We start from the raw sequence: 17112 nt of genomic DNA on the forward strand, positions 1-17112 counted from the left end.
ATACTTGAATAATTAATAACACTGTGTTAACTGTTATTAGTACAGCATTCTGTTTTAACGTGCTGTGCCAGTTCATTCAACAGTCCTTTCAGAAACACTGGGAAGATGAAGACAGTTATCCCTTCAAGACAAACTTTCCACTCAGTCTGTTTACAATAAATATTTACGTTGCCCATATCTGGCAACTTACCACTTTTTCTCATTACTAAAACATCACCACATTCATCTTCAATTGGAAGAAATATCTCAGGTACTACGATGAGTATTCTTCTCTTTGGGGGTGGATTTATATTCCAAATGCATTCAACATTAGCTGGGTAGTCTCCAGGATAGTTGGGCGATTCAATATAGCCAGTATAATCACCAAGTTCTCCTCCGCAGTGCTGGTCTGTGCAGAAACATAAATCAGTATTCGCATTAACTGATTAGCTAATTTGAGGTGTTTTTCTAGATCTGTCAAGAGCAAGTCTAAACTCCTCCCTGTGGCTTTAGAAATGGATACCTTCTTCAGCTGCCTCTGTGTGTTTAGCATGGAAAGCCTTTAAAGAAATGCTCAATCTGCAGGACTGCTTCAACTGATTCATAAAACCTTAACCTCCAGTGTGTAAAATGATTTAAGTCTTCACTGTTTTGACATTTGATTAAGAAACCAATGCAGGTAAGTAAACATGATCCCATTGTGGAGGTACAGTTGTTACGAGTGAGATCATGCTGACATGCAGGTTTTCTGACTGAACTTCACATGCTTTTTAACCTGATTTAGCTGAATGAGCATGATGATTCTAATAGGTAACCTTGATTACAGATTTACCTTGCTTTATTTTAGATTAAACTAGTTACTAAAGAGTCCCATTTGGCAGATCAGTTTTGCATTCTGAGCTTTCAAAATTCCTATTGAATTTGCCGCAAAAGTGTGATTCACCAAGTTACTTAAGCTTGACCTCTCCAGGCCTACACATCTACATAAAACTAAATAAATGTTTAAATATTTTTGCTTGCTTAATCCAAGCCTCAAAAATTCTGCAAGGTCAGAAGCTGGCTTGAAAACAGAAAATATCTAAGCCAGCAAAGTGACTGTGGATGTGTTTACTTTACTGGAAATTAGCAAATTTCTTCAAATTTCTTCTTATTACCTATTTTTTTTTTTTTTATCAAATTACATTAGAAGTGACAAAGAGCTTCATAGGTATACAGCACATAATCAGAACAAAAACTTATGGTAGCCTTGCATATGAATATTTAATTTAGGTGACATTACCTAATTATTATATTGAGGTTCTCTTAAATTAGCATGGTAGGCATGAAAATAAAATGCTTGCCTAGAAGAATCAGTCATTCACAAAAGATCAAATAAAATTGCACTGGAAACCTCGGAGATACTTAAAATGATATCTGAAGATAGAAGGCTGACTATTGCAAAAAAAGCCTACGAGAAGATTTCACTGTCACAAGCAATTATCTGGCATTTACAAAAGTATGCATGACTGTACCGCCTATTATTTTATAATGATTAGTAGCAGTTACTCTGATAGAAGACATTGTGCTCTACAGAGTCACAGAGCATATACACATAACTGCAAAACTTATGGGACCTGGGAATATGAAAGCTCAATGGTTATAACTCACAGAGGGCACTCTGCAAAATTACATTAATGCTAAAACAATTATATGCGTCAAGTGATACATTTCCAGGTTTTGTTCTCATTGCTTTCGCAATTTTTACTGTTCCAAATGTCAGTCGGTATATGCTCTCTGAGAAACACAGAATTGGATTCCAGAATGACAGATGGGACCTTCAAGCTGCTGTTCAGATCCACAGAAAGGTGTCACCTCACAATTAATACATATGCAACTTACTTTTGCAATGTGTAACGTTAGTGGAGCCATCAAAATCCGTACTTGTGTTCCCAGGGCAGGTGATGCAGTAATTTTGGCCAAACTCAGGCTGGTATGTTCCTACAGGGCATCGGATACATCTGTGTGTTGTGGAGTTGTAGTAGTGTCCAGGAGAACAATGAACTGCAAAGTATGAGATATATTATTTTCAGAAAGTAACAATCTTCAGTGCAGAGACAGCTTCCTTCTACCCTGGACATACTGCATGATTCCATACTGAAATATACTTACTAGTCCATAAAAGGCAAAAAAGACATCAGCTCACTCTATTCCCAATTACAAAAGACCTTCTAACTAGAATCCTGTTCTGAAGACTACAGCTAAATCTTCATGAACTAGTAACGCATGCTACATATGTCTTCCACTGTATTTAATACAGTGGTTTCTGATGAGTATATAACAAATGGAAGCTGATACATATTGCCTCAATGACAAAAATGTCTTTCACAATAGCAAGAGAGAAGTTTCCATTATGTATGTTTGCCAGGATCAGCATGTAATTCAAGTAACTAAGCCAAAGTACATTTAGGTAGATTCTTTCTTCGCTATTTGCACTGGAGGCTGTCATCATTGTGCACACATGTTGCATACTTACAGTTTGTGTCCAGCCCATTTGTAAAGAACTCTCAACTTCATGTAATTTCTATAGTGTTTAGTTTTTCTAATTTGGTAAATAAAAATAGGCAACATGGAAAGACCAAAGCATTCTGATGCAAGTTGATTTCTTGCCATGCAGTGATGCTGATTTACTTTCCAGTTGCAGTGCTGACACAATATGTGCCTGTGGTAAATTCCAAAGAATACCATAAAGCCAGCTCAGTCTCCACAATCTCAGGAGATCATGCCTAAATTTACAGATTTCTTGATTTAATCACAGAGAGTGTTGCTACATGCAATGACTATGTTTGTTTTGGAGACTCAAAGTCCCTTCATACTGAAACTTACAAACAAAAGGGTAAGCAGCAGGAAAATGAATCATAGAAAGATTTGAAATTCACCTTTGGTTTCACAGTCTTGAAAGGAAACAGCACCTTCATACTTGGTAACCAGCCCTCCACCACAAGGAAAGCAGAGGGTCCTTCCTGATTCAGGCTGATACGTACCAAGAGGACAGATTCTACAAGGTTTAAAACCATCTGAAGAATAGTGTCCAGGAGAACACTGCCCTAGAAATTGAAAATGATCATCTGTATTAGTGAGACTACTTTTCTGGACAAAGTATAAATACAGTTCATAGTTAGCAACGCTTTCTTTTCCCTAAAAATGTATCATCAAGACAGCTGCAGATCAAATTTTAATCTTACCTACGGAGTTTGTATTGCTCCTGTAATTGCTTCCTAAAAACAGGGCCAGGAAATAGAACTATTCTCTTAATAAACTCTTTGCTTTTTTTTTTCCTTGTTGTTTGTTTGTTTTATTATCATTTATTTATTAATAAGGGCTCTATTAAGATGTTGATACTTTGCACTTGCACAGACTCTTTCATCTGAGAATTTTCAAAGTGCTCTGTAGGAAAAAAATGAATCTTTGCATCATAATTATGACATTGTTTTTTATATCTCTATCTTATAGATATGGAAATAGTACATCATGGCAATTGCCAAACTGGATGGGAACAGTCTGGAAACTTGTCTGTGAGAATAGCTGACACCAGCAGCTTTTTAGTTAGCTGTGAAAACTATTGTTTCTCAGAAGATCTTCTGCCAGAAAATGGCAGTTTATGAAAAGTAAGGCACTTTGTGGATGAACCTACTGACAGCTACAAGGTAGTTTCAAAACTTGCTCTCCGGGCAATTTCTGATAGGTGTTTGTTTGGCTTGGTTCTTGCTAGCTTGAGTAGTTTACTCCTCAACAACATACCTGTGAATCAGGATGTCAAGTTTTTCAGGATGATGGCATTAGTACATATCTTTACACCACCCCAGCCTGGGAGATAAGTATGTTGAGATGTGTTAGGTGTTTCCTGAGGTTGCCTAATGATGATACTTTGTAATTTAACTTCCCTAAGAACTGAACAGCAAACGGAAACAACTGACTTAAAAAGCAGAAGGTTTTGAGAGCCCTGGGTGGGGTTGGGGTCTCTTACCAACCCTGACACTGGGAAATGTTGAGGACCTCCAGCATCTTGGGTAATTGGTGCTCAGGATGAACAAGAACTCCTGAGCAAATGTAAAGTTCAAGTTCTGTCCCCACAAAAGTCAAACTTAAGTTCAACAGTGGGACCAGGATCTCTGGGGTTTAGTTTCACACCCATCCCAGCTGGCTTGGAATATGACTGTACAAGTTGGCTGCTGTGACACAGACCTCTGAGACATATTATAAGATTGCTAATTTGAAGGCAATTCTGCTATTCTTTTTGTAGCAAAACTGATCGACCTGGTCTAGTCCAAGTGGTCACTGGACTTTAACATGAAGGCAGTTAATGAAGAATGGATATGGATCTGGATTTCAGTGATTTCAGCGTGAAAATTAAGAACTTGTGAAATGTGGCTTACAGACATCCTTTTAAAGAGAAGGTGTTTAATACTGCTAAATACCTGCTGCTTTCAGCACTAATATGTCTCAGTCCTTACCTGGAGATGTATATAGAAATGAGCTAAGTTGTTTCCTTCACGCCTTTTGTATTGCAATTGCCTACAAAATGTATCTGATCTGTTTTCTGTGAAAAAATGCTCCAAATGAACAGCTTCCTAATCAAGTTTTGGGCTTCTGTCTACACAGATCACATTTAGCTTAGGTATCAAACCATCTTTTTCACTTGCAGCTACAACAGGGTTCTATTACAGCCACTTAAAGTCTCTTACAAGCTTGTATGTGCTTCACCTGTAGATGAGCATTTCAGTCATAGGCTATTTGTTACTACAAAGGCTTTACTGCTCCAGAAGAGACAAGAAAACACTATTAATTACAGGTAGTGAGGTTTCTAACAAAGATAATGTTCATCAAAACAAATTATTTCATTACATATACTGAAACATTTTATACTGTTGATAAAATCTTTAACAGGGAGATTCATGAAGTCCAAAGGATATCCTCTTGCAACTTTCAGAGAAAGAGAAAATGGGGCAGTTGATCAGAGAAAAAGACTTATGATCTGACAACAAATATTTTGAGACAAATCCACTCTGAAAAAAATAACCAGAAAGCTTTCTTTTTGTTGTGCAGAACAAAAATTTAAATGCAAGCCTTGCCAATTGTGATGCAAAACAGTCTTTTCCTGCTAGTTGTTGCACTGCTCTGGTTAGTATACTATATCAAACATTTCTAAACTCAGACTGTATTTTGTTAATCTATTCTTGTTGGATTTTGGCTAAGTAAAGTCAACATAATTAAGATGCATGGGCATTTCAAGATTTTTCCAGTGATAGTTCCTTCATGCAGGGTATCAGGAAAATCTACTATATGTTTGGCTTGAGACACTAGAGTTTTTATTCAGTGGATGGGGAAAATGGCTATTTCTCAAGTGTCATTCATTGTGCATTTACCCTAGATATCCTTGAAACAAGCATTAATGTAAATTACATGAATGAGTTTTAAAGGTAGAACTTGCAAAGCAGATAGGAAGATTTATTTCAAAGTCAAACAATATATCTGCTATAAACTAGATTTTGCTCATCTGTAGTGAAATAAGATAGAGAAAATAATTAACAGGGATGTGTTAAAAACACATATATTTATACTGATCAAGTTACAGTAGCAGCATTTACAATACAAACTGAATATCACAGCTCCTTTCTGAAACCAGGGATTATCATCATTAAAATCTAATCTATATATCATTAAGTTGAGTCAGAGATGCTACGTCACTTGCCAAGAGCTACACTGAATTTATGCAGCATTGAAACTCGTAGTCATTAGCTTTAAGCCCAGGTACAGATCCTTGCAGCACACTATCTCAAAATTGTGATTGCTGCCAATTAGACTGGGTAAACTACATCCCATGCAAAACATTAAATCAGGAGGTTCATTAAACTTGCCAATACCAGCCCAAAGTAATCTATCCCTTTGGCTCACACTATACCTGATGAGTCCTTACAAGTCGAGGTATGTCTGTCCAGATTCCATACCTGACTTGAAGCAAGGCAGTTTTCTTGGCTTGTTCATTTCCATACCATAACTCACATTGTAGCAGCAGGTCCCATCTTCGTGTTGGCAATGCCAGCATGTCAGCAGATGGAACAAGCCAAAACATTTTGTGTATTGCTTGTAAGAGGACAGAGATATCTTCTGTTACCTTTACAAGACAGAAATGTGGAAGGCTCTCCCTTCTTTTAGCCTCCATGCCTCACTGGCTGTGTGGCAACACCTTATCCTTTTATAACCAAATTAAACTTGCCTCCACATTCTGACACATTCCGGGCGCCCGCTACTCCCTGTCCATCGTTACTTGGGCAAGGCTCACAGGTAAGTTGACCTTCTGTGTCTTGGTATGTTCCTGGTGAGCAAGGAATGCACTGATTATGTTCTCCGCTATAAAAGGTGCCCATGCTGCAGGTAACTGAGAAAAGAAAAGGGGAATCTGCATAAGGACTTTAATTTTGATCATATCATTTGCCTTTACCCCAAACATTTAGAGAACACGAGTCTCTTTGGCCTCGGTATTATTAGTGGCACTTTTGCGTATGTTAGGCAGGATCCTCACCTGATATAAACAGGCCAATCTAGGATCTGTGGTCTAGCTCAATTTATATCAGTGCAAGGTCCTTCTATTGCTTAAGCTATCAAATTATGTTGTTCTATGCTGAAGCGCTATCAGACATATGTTGTTAATAAAGCTGATGCAGTCTGAAAATAGTATACTGTAGTTAAATTAAGACAGAGTTTTATAATGTATGGGAAATTATGTGATTTTTTTTTGTTTATACTAGGTATATTTATGTATTGGTTTTATGGAAGAAGACAACAGAAAAATTTGTCTCCTGTAATCAGTTCTAGAGATTACTCTGAGGGCACTGTATCCCATGCAATATTTTCTTTCTTGACACTCAAATAGCCCAATTAGTAGGCATTATATATGTATGTATATATATATATATATATATATATATATGTATATATGAATCCACATACTCTTCTTATGGCAACAGGACACATAATTGTATTAAATGTTTTTCTCTGCTTGATATAGGTAATTAAAATGTATGGGTTTGTAGACACTAACACCAACAGTCTTTCAATAATAGCTTCTAAGTTCCAGCATGATGAAAATAGCCTCTGAAACAATTCATTAGAGGTACCTATCAAATCTGCATTTAACTCCTCCTTTTTGCTTGTGCCTGACTTGGTGCCTGAAAGCAGCTGGAAAAACAGATATGCTGGTTTTGAAAATATGATTCTAAGCAATTAAAAAGCTTGTGCTGCTGGGAGTTACCATTAATAGTTTTTTGTTAGAACCTTGGCTCTAGAGCCTGGTAACCTGGGAAAAAGCTTAAAGAAATTAGGTATTTTACAAAAAGTTAAACAGATTTTTATAGATTTTTTTTTTTAATTGGATTTCTTGAGTGTTAAACATAAATATATCCATGGGTCATAAGATTATTTGGTGATGATGAGAGAGACAATACCAAACTAAACACACAGCACCTAGGCAAACATAATTTTATAGTTTTACAGAACTGTATTTTCATTAGATGCTGAGAGCAAGTGGGAAATAATTACCAAGAGAGGCTTGTGGCAGGCCTTGATATATATCAACTGACAGTGTATGTATGTACATGCTTATTTTGTTTTCCTGCAATCATTTAACGAATTCTCCTCTGATACCTTAAGAACCTCAATGATCTATGGACATACACCAAGTAGTATTAATTTAAATCATCTGTTATCTCATATTTCCTGCCTGACTCGCTAGGAACAAATTAATTTGGGGTTGCTTGGTTTTTGGGGAATGGCTGAACAGAGCTGTTGTGACTTACCACATTTTCCATCCTGCAGCACTTGCCCTGTACTGCAAGCTTCGTGCCCTTCAGTAGCTTTAGCTGGCTTCTGAGCCACTTCATATTCTGTCCCAGAAAACTGAATGTAAAATTGCTGTTTATTAATAGATTTCCTCAATGTTTTGATTGCAGTTTGCAGCTTCTGCTCCATCCTTTTCCGAACACAGTCAATGTTACAGGTGTCTAGATGGGAAATGATAAGAAAACTAGAAGCAATTGAGATTCATGCTTAAAAAGAGGAGCTTAACAAAAACCTTAGCCTACATTGTACCATGACACCTCTGTTTGCTTCATTGTCTTTTCCACATAAACTGTAGAAGCAGATCACTGTATTCAAAATCAGGCCTTTTACAGGGGATATCAAGTAGTACACTGTGATCTATCAAACTGAGCTTCTTGGCCTGTAAGTATACACTGAGTGCTGATCTTCTCTCCATCATTAAGAAATTTGGTTATACTGAGTGCACAAGGGAGAGGAGAAGGCTACAGAAGACACCAGTCTAACCGGCATAATCAAGCTGGCACTGTGTGGCAATGCTGCGCTGTGCTGTACTGAGCAGCAGTGACTGGTGCTTTGTGCACTGTTACAGGAATGGTGCATTTCCCACTGTGTTGTATTTCCAGATATGTGTTCCAGTTGACATCACTATTATTTCTGAATTTTCTCAGCCAATGCTTTACTCAGTTGATTAGGAATTCTCCCCACTTCCCTGACTAAAATATGTACATGACACAAAGAAAGGTACTTTCTGGCACAGTAACTTTGAACCACTTGGCTAGCAAGATACCCCTCAGAGGTTAAGAAACCTGCCTTTGAGTACTGGCATGTTTATAGAATTCAACCCACATTTTCTTTGGCTGGATTTTATGGCATAATATTTCACCTCATGAATAACTTGAAGCAATTATTTTTCTTCCTGAAGTTTGTTATGAAAACATGAATTTACCAAATGTGTAATAAAAATGTTCGATTCCCAACAACTTACATTTTGGAGGATATTTTTAGTGTCAGCATTACAAAACTTCTAGTTAATCTTTACATTCTCTGTGCATCAGTTAACACTTCTGTTACCTGAAGAAATCACAGTAAATTGAAATACAAAACTTAACTCCAGGCTTTGAGGGGCTTTTGCTGCAATCTTTGCTCCTTTATTCTATAATTTCATACCTGACTCCTTTCAATTAAATGTTGGAAACTGAGTTTGGAAAAGCTGTTGAATGAGGCTTGTATTAAAAGTTTTGCATGGCAGCTTGATGAAGTAGCATCAAAAAGATTCTAACATGCAGAGGAACTGAATTATGGTTTCTCTCCTTAGACAGAGATCTTTCACAAACCTGAGACTTCTTCCAACTTCATCTCCACTTCAAACTCTGCAGTGATATGGGACACTTCTTTTGATGGTGACTTGCGGCCCCGGCGCTTTTTCTTGGAGGAATCACACTTGAGATTCACAAATGTCACATGGCAGTTGTCTGTACAAGGGAATTGACCTCCTTTGTGTGAGAGAAGCAACACAGAAAAGAAATCGAGTAGCAAAGTAGCAAGTGACAGTCTAATAAGCAGTATCTCAGCTGGATTATCATGGTTTCATAACATTTCACATGCAGTTAGACGCCTTTGCTGTGCAATTTTTGGTTTGCTCATTTTGCTGGTGACTGCAGGAGACAAAAGAATAGTGTGGTGGTGCTCAGCTGTGTAGTAGTAACTTTAATTTTGTCTTTTTTTCTGTGCAAGGATTAGGAAGTTCTTTATGGAGAGTAGTTAAAATCAGTTTATACAGTCATTGTATGCTTAAACCAAGCAAGAGAGTAAGTTTTCATGAGAGCAGCAGGCCTGAGACTAGACCATAGCAAGCATGGGCATCAAGAAACAATTGTTACAGCTTTTTCAGCAATGAAAATCACCAGATATCAAAAGGCTTGAAAACCTTTTGATTAGGAAGTTTTGAAAATATATTAGAAGGTTTGAACAGAATAAGTCACAAGCCAGAGGAACTTAATGCATTCTTCAGTTATGTGTTACTGACAAGAACAAAGGCCACAGTCCATTGAGACACAATCATGTAAGGATCCTTTCCCTATATAAATAAGTTTATGTGAAAAACATCCTTTTTTGATAAGTGATGAAAATTCCAACTCAGGGAGAAATTTCTAGCCCCAAACCACCAGAAGGATTGCATTTTGAGTGTGCAGATTTATGACATAAACTGTTAGACCCAGAAGTTCAGGCATGTAACAGATACACAGCAAAGAGAGCAAAGGACAAGGAAATGCATCCAAGTGTATTCCTATAGTGATGGTATGGACAAAAAAAAAAAAAAAGATAATCTATAACTTTAAAAATGAGTCCAATAGCCACATGTTATTAGAAGACAATACATAACAACAAGGTAAGCATCTTAAGAAGTGAGACTTGCTTCAAGCAAATACTTGGAAAATTAGGAAACTAGAAAGATAAATGTTTAGATTGCATGATAAAGATAAAATACATGTCTAAATTAAAAAAATAGAATCTTTAAGCCATTAACATTTTTTGGGCTACCTATTTTTACTCTTATCTGTTCATGATTCATACAACTTCTTACTAGCAAAAGTGATATGACAGATTCACAAGAGAATGTGTCACCACTAGACATTTTCTGTAAGCTGATAAGCTCCTCTAAGTTACAATATGAGCTGTTTCAGTTATACTGATGTTGTATAATAAAATCCAGGATATTCCAAGTTAATATTAAATTTAAATGAAATTCAAATATTTTAACTGCTGTGGAAATGTGCAGCAAAAATACCAAGATATCAATACCAATCACTTAATTTCCTCTATTATATATCAAAATAAATGTCATGATGATCTGTCAAAAATGTATCCGTTTTATAATCCTTTTTAACTTTAAAAGTGAAGTTAAAAACTAGTAATAATAAAGATTTAAAGATAAATTTTCAAACAACACAACTACTCACTCCAATATCACAAGTGGTCTAAGGCTGTGTAACATCAGATTTTGATTATAACTTTGCTGCATAGGAGTTGTCTTGCTTATGCAATGAGATACTAATCCAGCACAAAGCAAATAATAGCTTTCACTAGTGTATTTTTTTTATAAACCTAACTTGGAAAAAATAAACTGAAAACATTTCATGCAAGTTGGTCATAACTTTTTGTGTCAAGATTTTTCTTTTTCATCTTAACGAATGCCAGAAAAAGAATCAGCTTAATTCCAAATTTGTATAGTTTTAGATGAAAACTTTTCAAAGCAACTGGTGACATTTCAGCACTGCCAGATCCAAACCCATGATACTGTTCAGCTAAAGTGTGAAACTTGACTTGATCTTAAATTCAGAAAGCATTACTTTTTTCTGTCTGCAGTGTGAAATCAAATTACACGAACAAGCAAACAAACAAGCAAAAAATTAGAATGCTGCTTATGTGCTGGAAGAAACAACATACCTAAAACAGCTTGCTTCCCAGTATCTTTTGTTTTTTCTTTGCTGCGAGGCCGTAAGTGGCACTTTGAATCTTTAATTTTAAAACGAGCTTTCTGCTTGATTGGAGGGGCTAAGAAATCTGTTGATGTAAAATATAAAAGCTATTGTTTGTGATGCAGATGAAACAAAATCTAAAACTTATTTTTGAAAACAGACTCAAAAGTCTTCTTGCAACATAGAAAACAGGCAGCCACCTTGTCCAAAAGGATACATTTCCTTAAGTTTATTTTTTCCCCATAAACACTTACTCTTGAGCCCATAAAGATCAAGGAATTTGCTAGTATTGCTAGTATTGCATATACTCTGCACATACCCTTCCCCTCCAGCAAACCTGCATATCTTGGTGGACTTTGGGTGAATTTGTCTCTTATTATGAGAAAAGTTAACTGTTACCATTTTTTCCTGGCTCTAACTCTGACTTCCTATGTTACTTGGCTGTAGTTCTACCCTTGTTAATGCTAGCCAGTAATAAGAATGACAGTAAAGTTATGCTGTTAACAACTGAAAACCATCCAAAGGAAATGTCTCTACTTGACTATGGTCTATGGCTTGCTAGGTTTATTCTTCAGCTTTAGATCCAAGCCAATCATGACTTTAAAGGCTCCAAACACGCGCTGCTTAGAAATGCAGCTGCTGCCTGACCTTCTCACAAATGCTGTGGTGGAAAAGGCTAGGCATGACCTATCACCTGTCTGCTGCTGTGGGCTGCCCACTGCAGTCAGAGCAAGCGGAGGGCGGTTGCAGGTTAAGTGCCATGGTGTGGGTCTCTCCTTCCCTGGGAGGTAACCTGCCCCTGTGGCACAGGCAGACAGATCTGCTGCTCTGTTAACTCACTTCACAGCATTGTAATTCCTAATACATTCCAAATATATAAGAAATACATGGTTAGAGGACAGGCAAATTGCAGAGAAGCATAGCAAGTAATGACACAAAGTGGGCCGGGATACTATTTCGTCTGCTTCTAAGTTTGACAGACTTCAATCATTTGAGATGAATCTTTTTATTTATTTATTTATTTTATTTTATGCTGGTTATCAGTTTTAAGACCAATTTTGAAATGTCTCTGCAAAATAATGCAGCTATTTCCGTGAACAAGATGAATGAAACAGAATGTGATCATAAAATTCCCATAACCTTTTTTATCAGGAATGCCAAGAGCCTCAGTGCTTCCAAGCAAGGTCTTTGTAGCTGAGGACTGACCCCACTGCAGTCTGCTGCTGCTGCACTTGTGCTGGCCCCCTTGAATCAATTCCAAGTCTGCGAAGAGCTGACATTTTGATGTGCTTATTATTGCCTTGCTGGACTATGGAAAGTAAATTACAATAGACACTCGTCTTCATTGAGTATAAATCAAACCTCCGCTGCTACTATATTGACCTACAAACACGATGTGGCACTGCAGGGCAGCTAAGCACTTTCCAGCCCTAGAAGAGAGGCTGTGAAAAAGCAAATGCGTGTGTGTGGAAACACAGGCTACCTTAAATCTGGCCTTGTGTAACTTTAGTTGTGCATCTTGCAGCTCAGGGAACTTCCGTTGCCTTTCCTCTAGAGGTCATGGCCCAGGTGAACAGGAGAGCACATACCTGCACAGCTGGGAAGGGTGGCATTGCGTTTCTGTTGAGCCTTGCCTTGCTGGACAGGAACACCACAGCTCAGCGTGTAGCTGTTCTCCGAATCTGCAAGGCACAATGCTGAGTCAACACACATGGCAACAGCCTCAAAAGACACCTGCTCCACTTGTCACTCCCAGCACTAATATACTGCACTCAAGCAAACTTTTTAATACTGCTAAATAAAGAGACATTTAAAGTGCTGAACTGGCTGAAATAGCTTGCCAAAGCCTACTGCTTCAATGTTGACTAGAAATTTTGTTTCTTGCAACACTGGGTTTCTTGCAACATTTCATAAACAGTTTAGCATGAGGTTAGCTGTAAATTAGATAATTCCATGGTGCACAAGTAGGAAATATTTTACTGTGTTTGTCTGTGGTAGAGTCCTTGTGCTTTGATCATCTCTGTAATTTAAAAGTAAACCACGTACTTTAGTAATAATGTTAGCTTCAGACCAAGAGAACTTATTGGCAGAAACAAAAACAACATACTTAGAACCATAAAAGGGTTTATATACTGCACAGATAAAACTGTGTATTGATGCATACAAATTAGGTAAATGCATGGGTAATCTCTGTTAAATTGAAAATAAAGTGTGAACCGCTCTACAGCATGAGAGTACATGACAGTACAACATGTCAGTACTAACATGAAAAGTAGAGACAGTCTTGTGGAAAATAATCCTGTGGCAGGATGAGAACATCCACAAAAAAGTAATCTCAACCCCTAGCTCCCTTGCCCTGCAAAACTGTGTAGATGAAAATTACCTGTAGCAAATGATATAGAAAAGAGGAGGGAAAAAAAAAAAAAAAAAAAAAAAAAAAAGGATGTCTGAGTTTCTATAACATTCAGCTGAACTACTTCCAAAAAAAATTATTAAAACCCAGCAACTGAAACAACTGAAGTGAAGGATTTTTCCATACAATCTCCAGAGACAGATTTAGTTATATTCATTTTGTATGAGACCATAAGACAGCTTTTAAGCGGTTGCTAGGCCATCCATTGCTCTGCAGTATCCCTGGATGAACTGATGGCATTTTTATACTACTGTGGTATGAGAGCTCGGGCTGCCACAGCATTAAATTGCTGTGTCCCAGTGCTCCTCTCCTGCCCCTGCCTCATGCTGTGCTCTGTCAGAGGAACCCATCCACTTAATGATTTGTTTCTGCTCCTGCTCAGTCACACAATTGCAGGTTATTTCAGGACATGAAGCAGAGTCCACCTTTTTAAGAAGATGCCTGGATAGGCTCAGGGGTCTCTATTTACAGTGAGTAACATGATATCTAAAATTATCAGGGAAACCAACTGTTCAGTTTTTCCTCCACTTTTGACTGAGCAATTTATTTTTTTTTCTTTTGCACCATGTTTTTTACTTTAGTTACATTTCAGTTTTTGGGGAGAATTTCATTCTTTTTTTTTCCTTCAAATGACACCTCAATCAAACAACTAAGGGCCAAACCTCTAATATAACAGACAGTCAGCTCTTGTATTTAATGTTTGGCCCAAATTTAATTTATAATGATATTTTGCTCAATTACAGTTGTTCATACCAAAAACTGAATGCACGAATCATGAATATATTAGCATAGAAAAATCATCAAGTCACATCCTAGACTTAGGAGGACAAATACTCTGTACAAACCTGGAACAAAAAGAGTATTGGATGGACATGACAGGAAGCAGCTCTCTATTCCTCCTGTCTTACTACACACTAGCTGAGCCTTGGGAGCAGGCTTGGCATTTGGGAGACATTTAACCATCTCTGAGGAGAAAAAAAAAAAAAAAAAGAAAAATCAAACACTGTACAACCCAGAACCTCACACATCCACTTGTTTACAACAGTGCAGAAAGGTAGAAGTGGCAACAAAGCAAAATCACAGGTCCAGGCATTTCTGAAATAAGCACATAACAGAGAGAAGTATGTGGGTCTTGTGCTTGGACTTAGAAATGAAACTCCTTCACATTTTTAGACCTAAACACTGGATCCAATCTTTTCTTCCAATTCTCCATTTTGGGACTCCAGATCTGTTATGTGAAATGTAGGTGTGTCTAATTATGAGCATGATGCTGCATGCACAGTGTGATCACAGAAGTGACAGGTCCAGAAGTCCTGTCCCCCCTTTTTGGAGGCATAGCTCTGTAGTTCAGCAGGCCCACTACAACAACATAAATGGGAGTCACCCTCAAAAGGTCTATATATTCATATGACCAGTAAAAGCATTTTCTGTTTCTCACTCCAGCTCTCACAGACTTACATCTCAGTTCTATGCTTAAACTTCTAAAAGTAGAAAACTTCCCAGCCAAGCTGGGGTGAGGTAGCACATGCTGGGACTGGGGGTATATGGCCCCACCAATCCTTTCAGCCACTGCTGAAACACCCTGAGCTATGCTAGGAAGGACACTGTGACATGCACATAAATGTCAGCTACTTCTCATCACCACCCACCACACAACGCACATTGCTGCTCATACAATGGAAATGTCCAGCTTCTTCTCACAGCTTCATTGCAGGTTGAAGACAGAATATCCTGTAGGTCTTACTCACACTGCTCTCTTTATCTGGTTGAAGGACAGTTTTTATTTTAGCCGAATCTACATACAATTGTTGAGCTGTTGGACCAGTTTCCGTGCTTCCCCCTGAAGATGACTGATAATTATAATACTGCAGCTATTTTAATTCAACATCTTCTTGGACTCAGATATTTAAATACACCTTTTTCGCTATAAATGATCAGATGCATTCTCAGCTACAGCCAGTAGGTGCTATGTCTATCTGCACCTCAGATAGAGGCAGCCTCACTGCTTGCTTCTTTCCTCCAGTCATTTCCTCCAGAACTCTGCACTGAGGCTGACTGAAGTGCTGGGCACTTCTTCAAGCAAATGCTTCATGCTGCATGAGCTGGCTGAATCTAAGGCAGGTGTCTGCAGAACAGTTCTTGTTTTAGCCCCATAAAAACATTTGTTCAGGCTTTTCCTCTGGCTGTTATTTGGTACTTCCTCTAATCATGCTCACCTTGCAAGTTGGTACTTGGCTGCTTCCTGTTTAGCTCCTGACTGGCCTTGCTGCTGCACCTGCTATTTTTCCTACCCCTCATCTCACCACTGAACCACAGCAAGGTATGTGTGGGTCAGAGCTGGGGATCAGAGCTGTAGCATCTGAGTCCTATAGGATGCAGTCAGACTGATTTGGGTTGGCCAGGGCTTGGGAAAAGACAAGTAAAGCTGGGATGAAAAAGGCCTATTCAAATGTGGTAGCTGACATAAGCCTTGCCTGGTTTGGTCTGAGCGCAGAGGAAGGGTTCCAGCTGCTGCCACCTAGGTTGTGTGCCTGGCCTCACCGCTGGTTAAATACAAATAAATGCAAGTCCCTTAAACACACCTGATGTTCACATCTGAAATATGGGAATGATCATCCTCCACTTACCTCCCTCCTAAGGCCTTTTTTGTTGCTTTGGTGACATTTATAAAGAAATTATTTCTTTGTACCGAATAGACAATACATGTGCGAAGTGTCATTGCTGAGCACAAAAGAATTTTGTTACTGCAAATGTAGAATGCAGCAGGGAGATGACACTCATTTTAAGCCTCATTAAAGTCATCAAATAAAACAGTGTGTATTTATGGAGAAAGATATTCTATTTTGTGTCTCTAACTGAGTATTACAAATAATGAAGAGAAATTTACAATTAGGAAAATATTTTCAATACAGTCTGTTATTATGGGAACAGCATTCTTAATAGAGGGAGAGTATAACATAAAACTTCTGTGGTCTAACTGTATACCAGACTTCAGAAAACATTAGTCCCTGCTATTTGTTTACAAACCCCTTTCCAGAGGACTAACCAATACTTTGCAAGGGAGATGCAGTAGATAACTTAAAACCAAACCAAATCAAAACAAAGCAAAACCAAGGAGTTAACCATTTTTTATTCCTATTGTACTTAGTTTGCTATGTAACAGTGAAGGCAATATATCTGAGGGTGAGGAAGATGAAGTTCTTAATGGTGCTTAAGGAAGAAAGTCAGTGGCAAAGGCTGAAAGCCAACTCAAGCCCTTCCAGTTATAAAGTGCTTTCCATAGTGCTGTATCCATGTAAGTGGAAAAAATGCCACAATCACCTGATCATGTAAGAGGCTGGTGCAGTGCCCTCTACTCCAGAATAAAGTGCTTTCCCTTGGTCTATC

General features: G+C 38.0%; 1 protein-coding gene across 8 annotated transcripts in view; it reads right to left on the reverse strand.

Annotated features, from left to right (window-relative positions):
- Nucleotides 1-17112, reverse strand: part of SCUBE1 (signal peptide, CUB domain and EGF like domain containing 1) — a 255507-nt gene that overhangs the window by 11377 nt on the left and 227018 nt on the right. For 5 of the 8 annotated variants that reach the window (XM_068656700.1, XM_068656690.1, XM_068656665.1 and 2 more), the window contains 9 exons: nt 14571-14690; nt 12902-12994; nt 11281-11397; nt 9168-9326; nt 7812-8015; nt 6233-6394; nt 2895-3062; nt 1858-2019; nt 191-388 (listed from right to left, as the gene is read on the reverse strand). In XM_068656700.1, the coding sequence (XP_068512801.1) occupies nt 191-388; nt 1858-2019; nt 2895-3062; nt 6233-6394; nt 7812-8015; nt 9168-9326; nt 11281-11397; nt 12902-12994; nt 14571-14690 (1383 nt within the window). The remainder of the gene's footprint in view (nt 1-190; nt 389-1857; nt 2020-2894; nt 3063-6232; nt 6395-7811; nt 8016-9167; nt 9327-11280; nt 11398-12901; nt 12995-14570; nt 14691-17112) is intronic. The other 3 variants (XM_068656671.1, XM_068656659.1, XM_068656680.1) reach the window with 2 other exon arrangements.

The sequence above is a fragment of the Anas acuta genome, chromosome 1 (genome assembly GCF_963932015.1).
Source record: "Anas acuta chromosome 1, bAnaAcu1.1, whole genome shotgun sequence".
In the NCBI taxonomy this organism is placed as follows: Eukaryota; Metazoa; Chordata; class Aves; order Anseriformes; family Anatidae; genus Anas; species Anas acuta.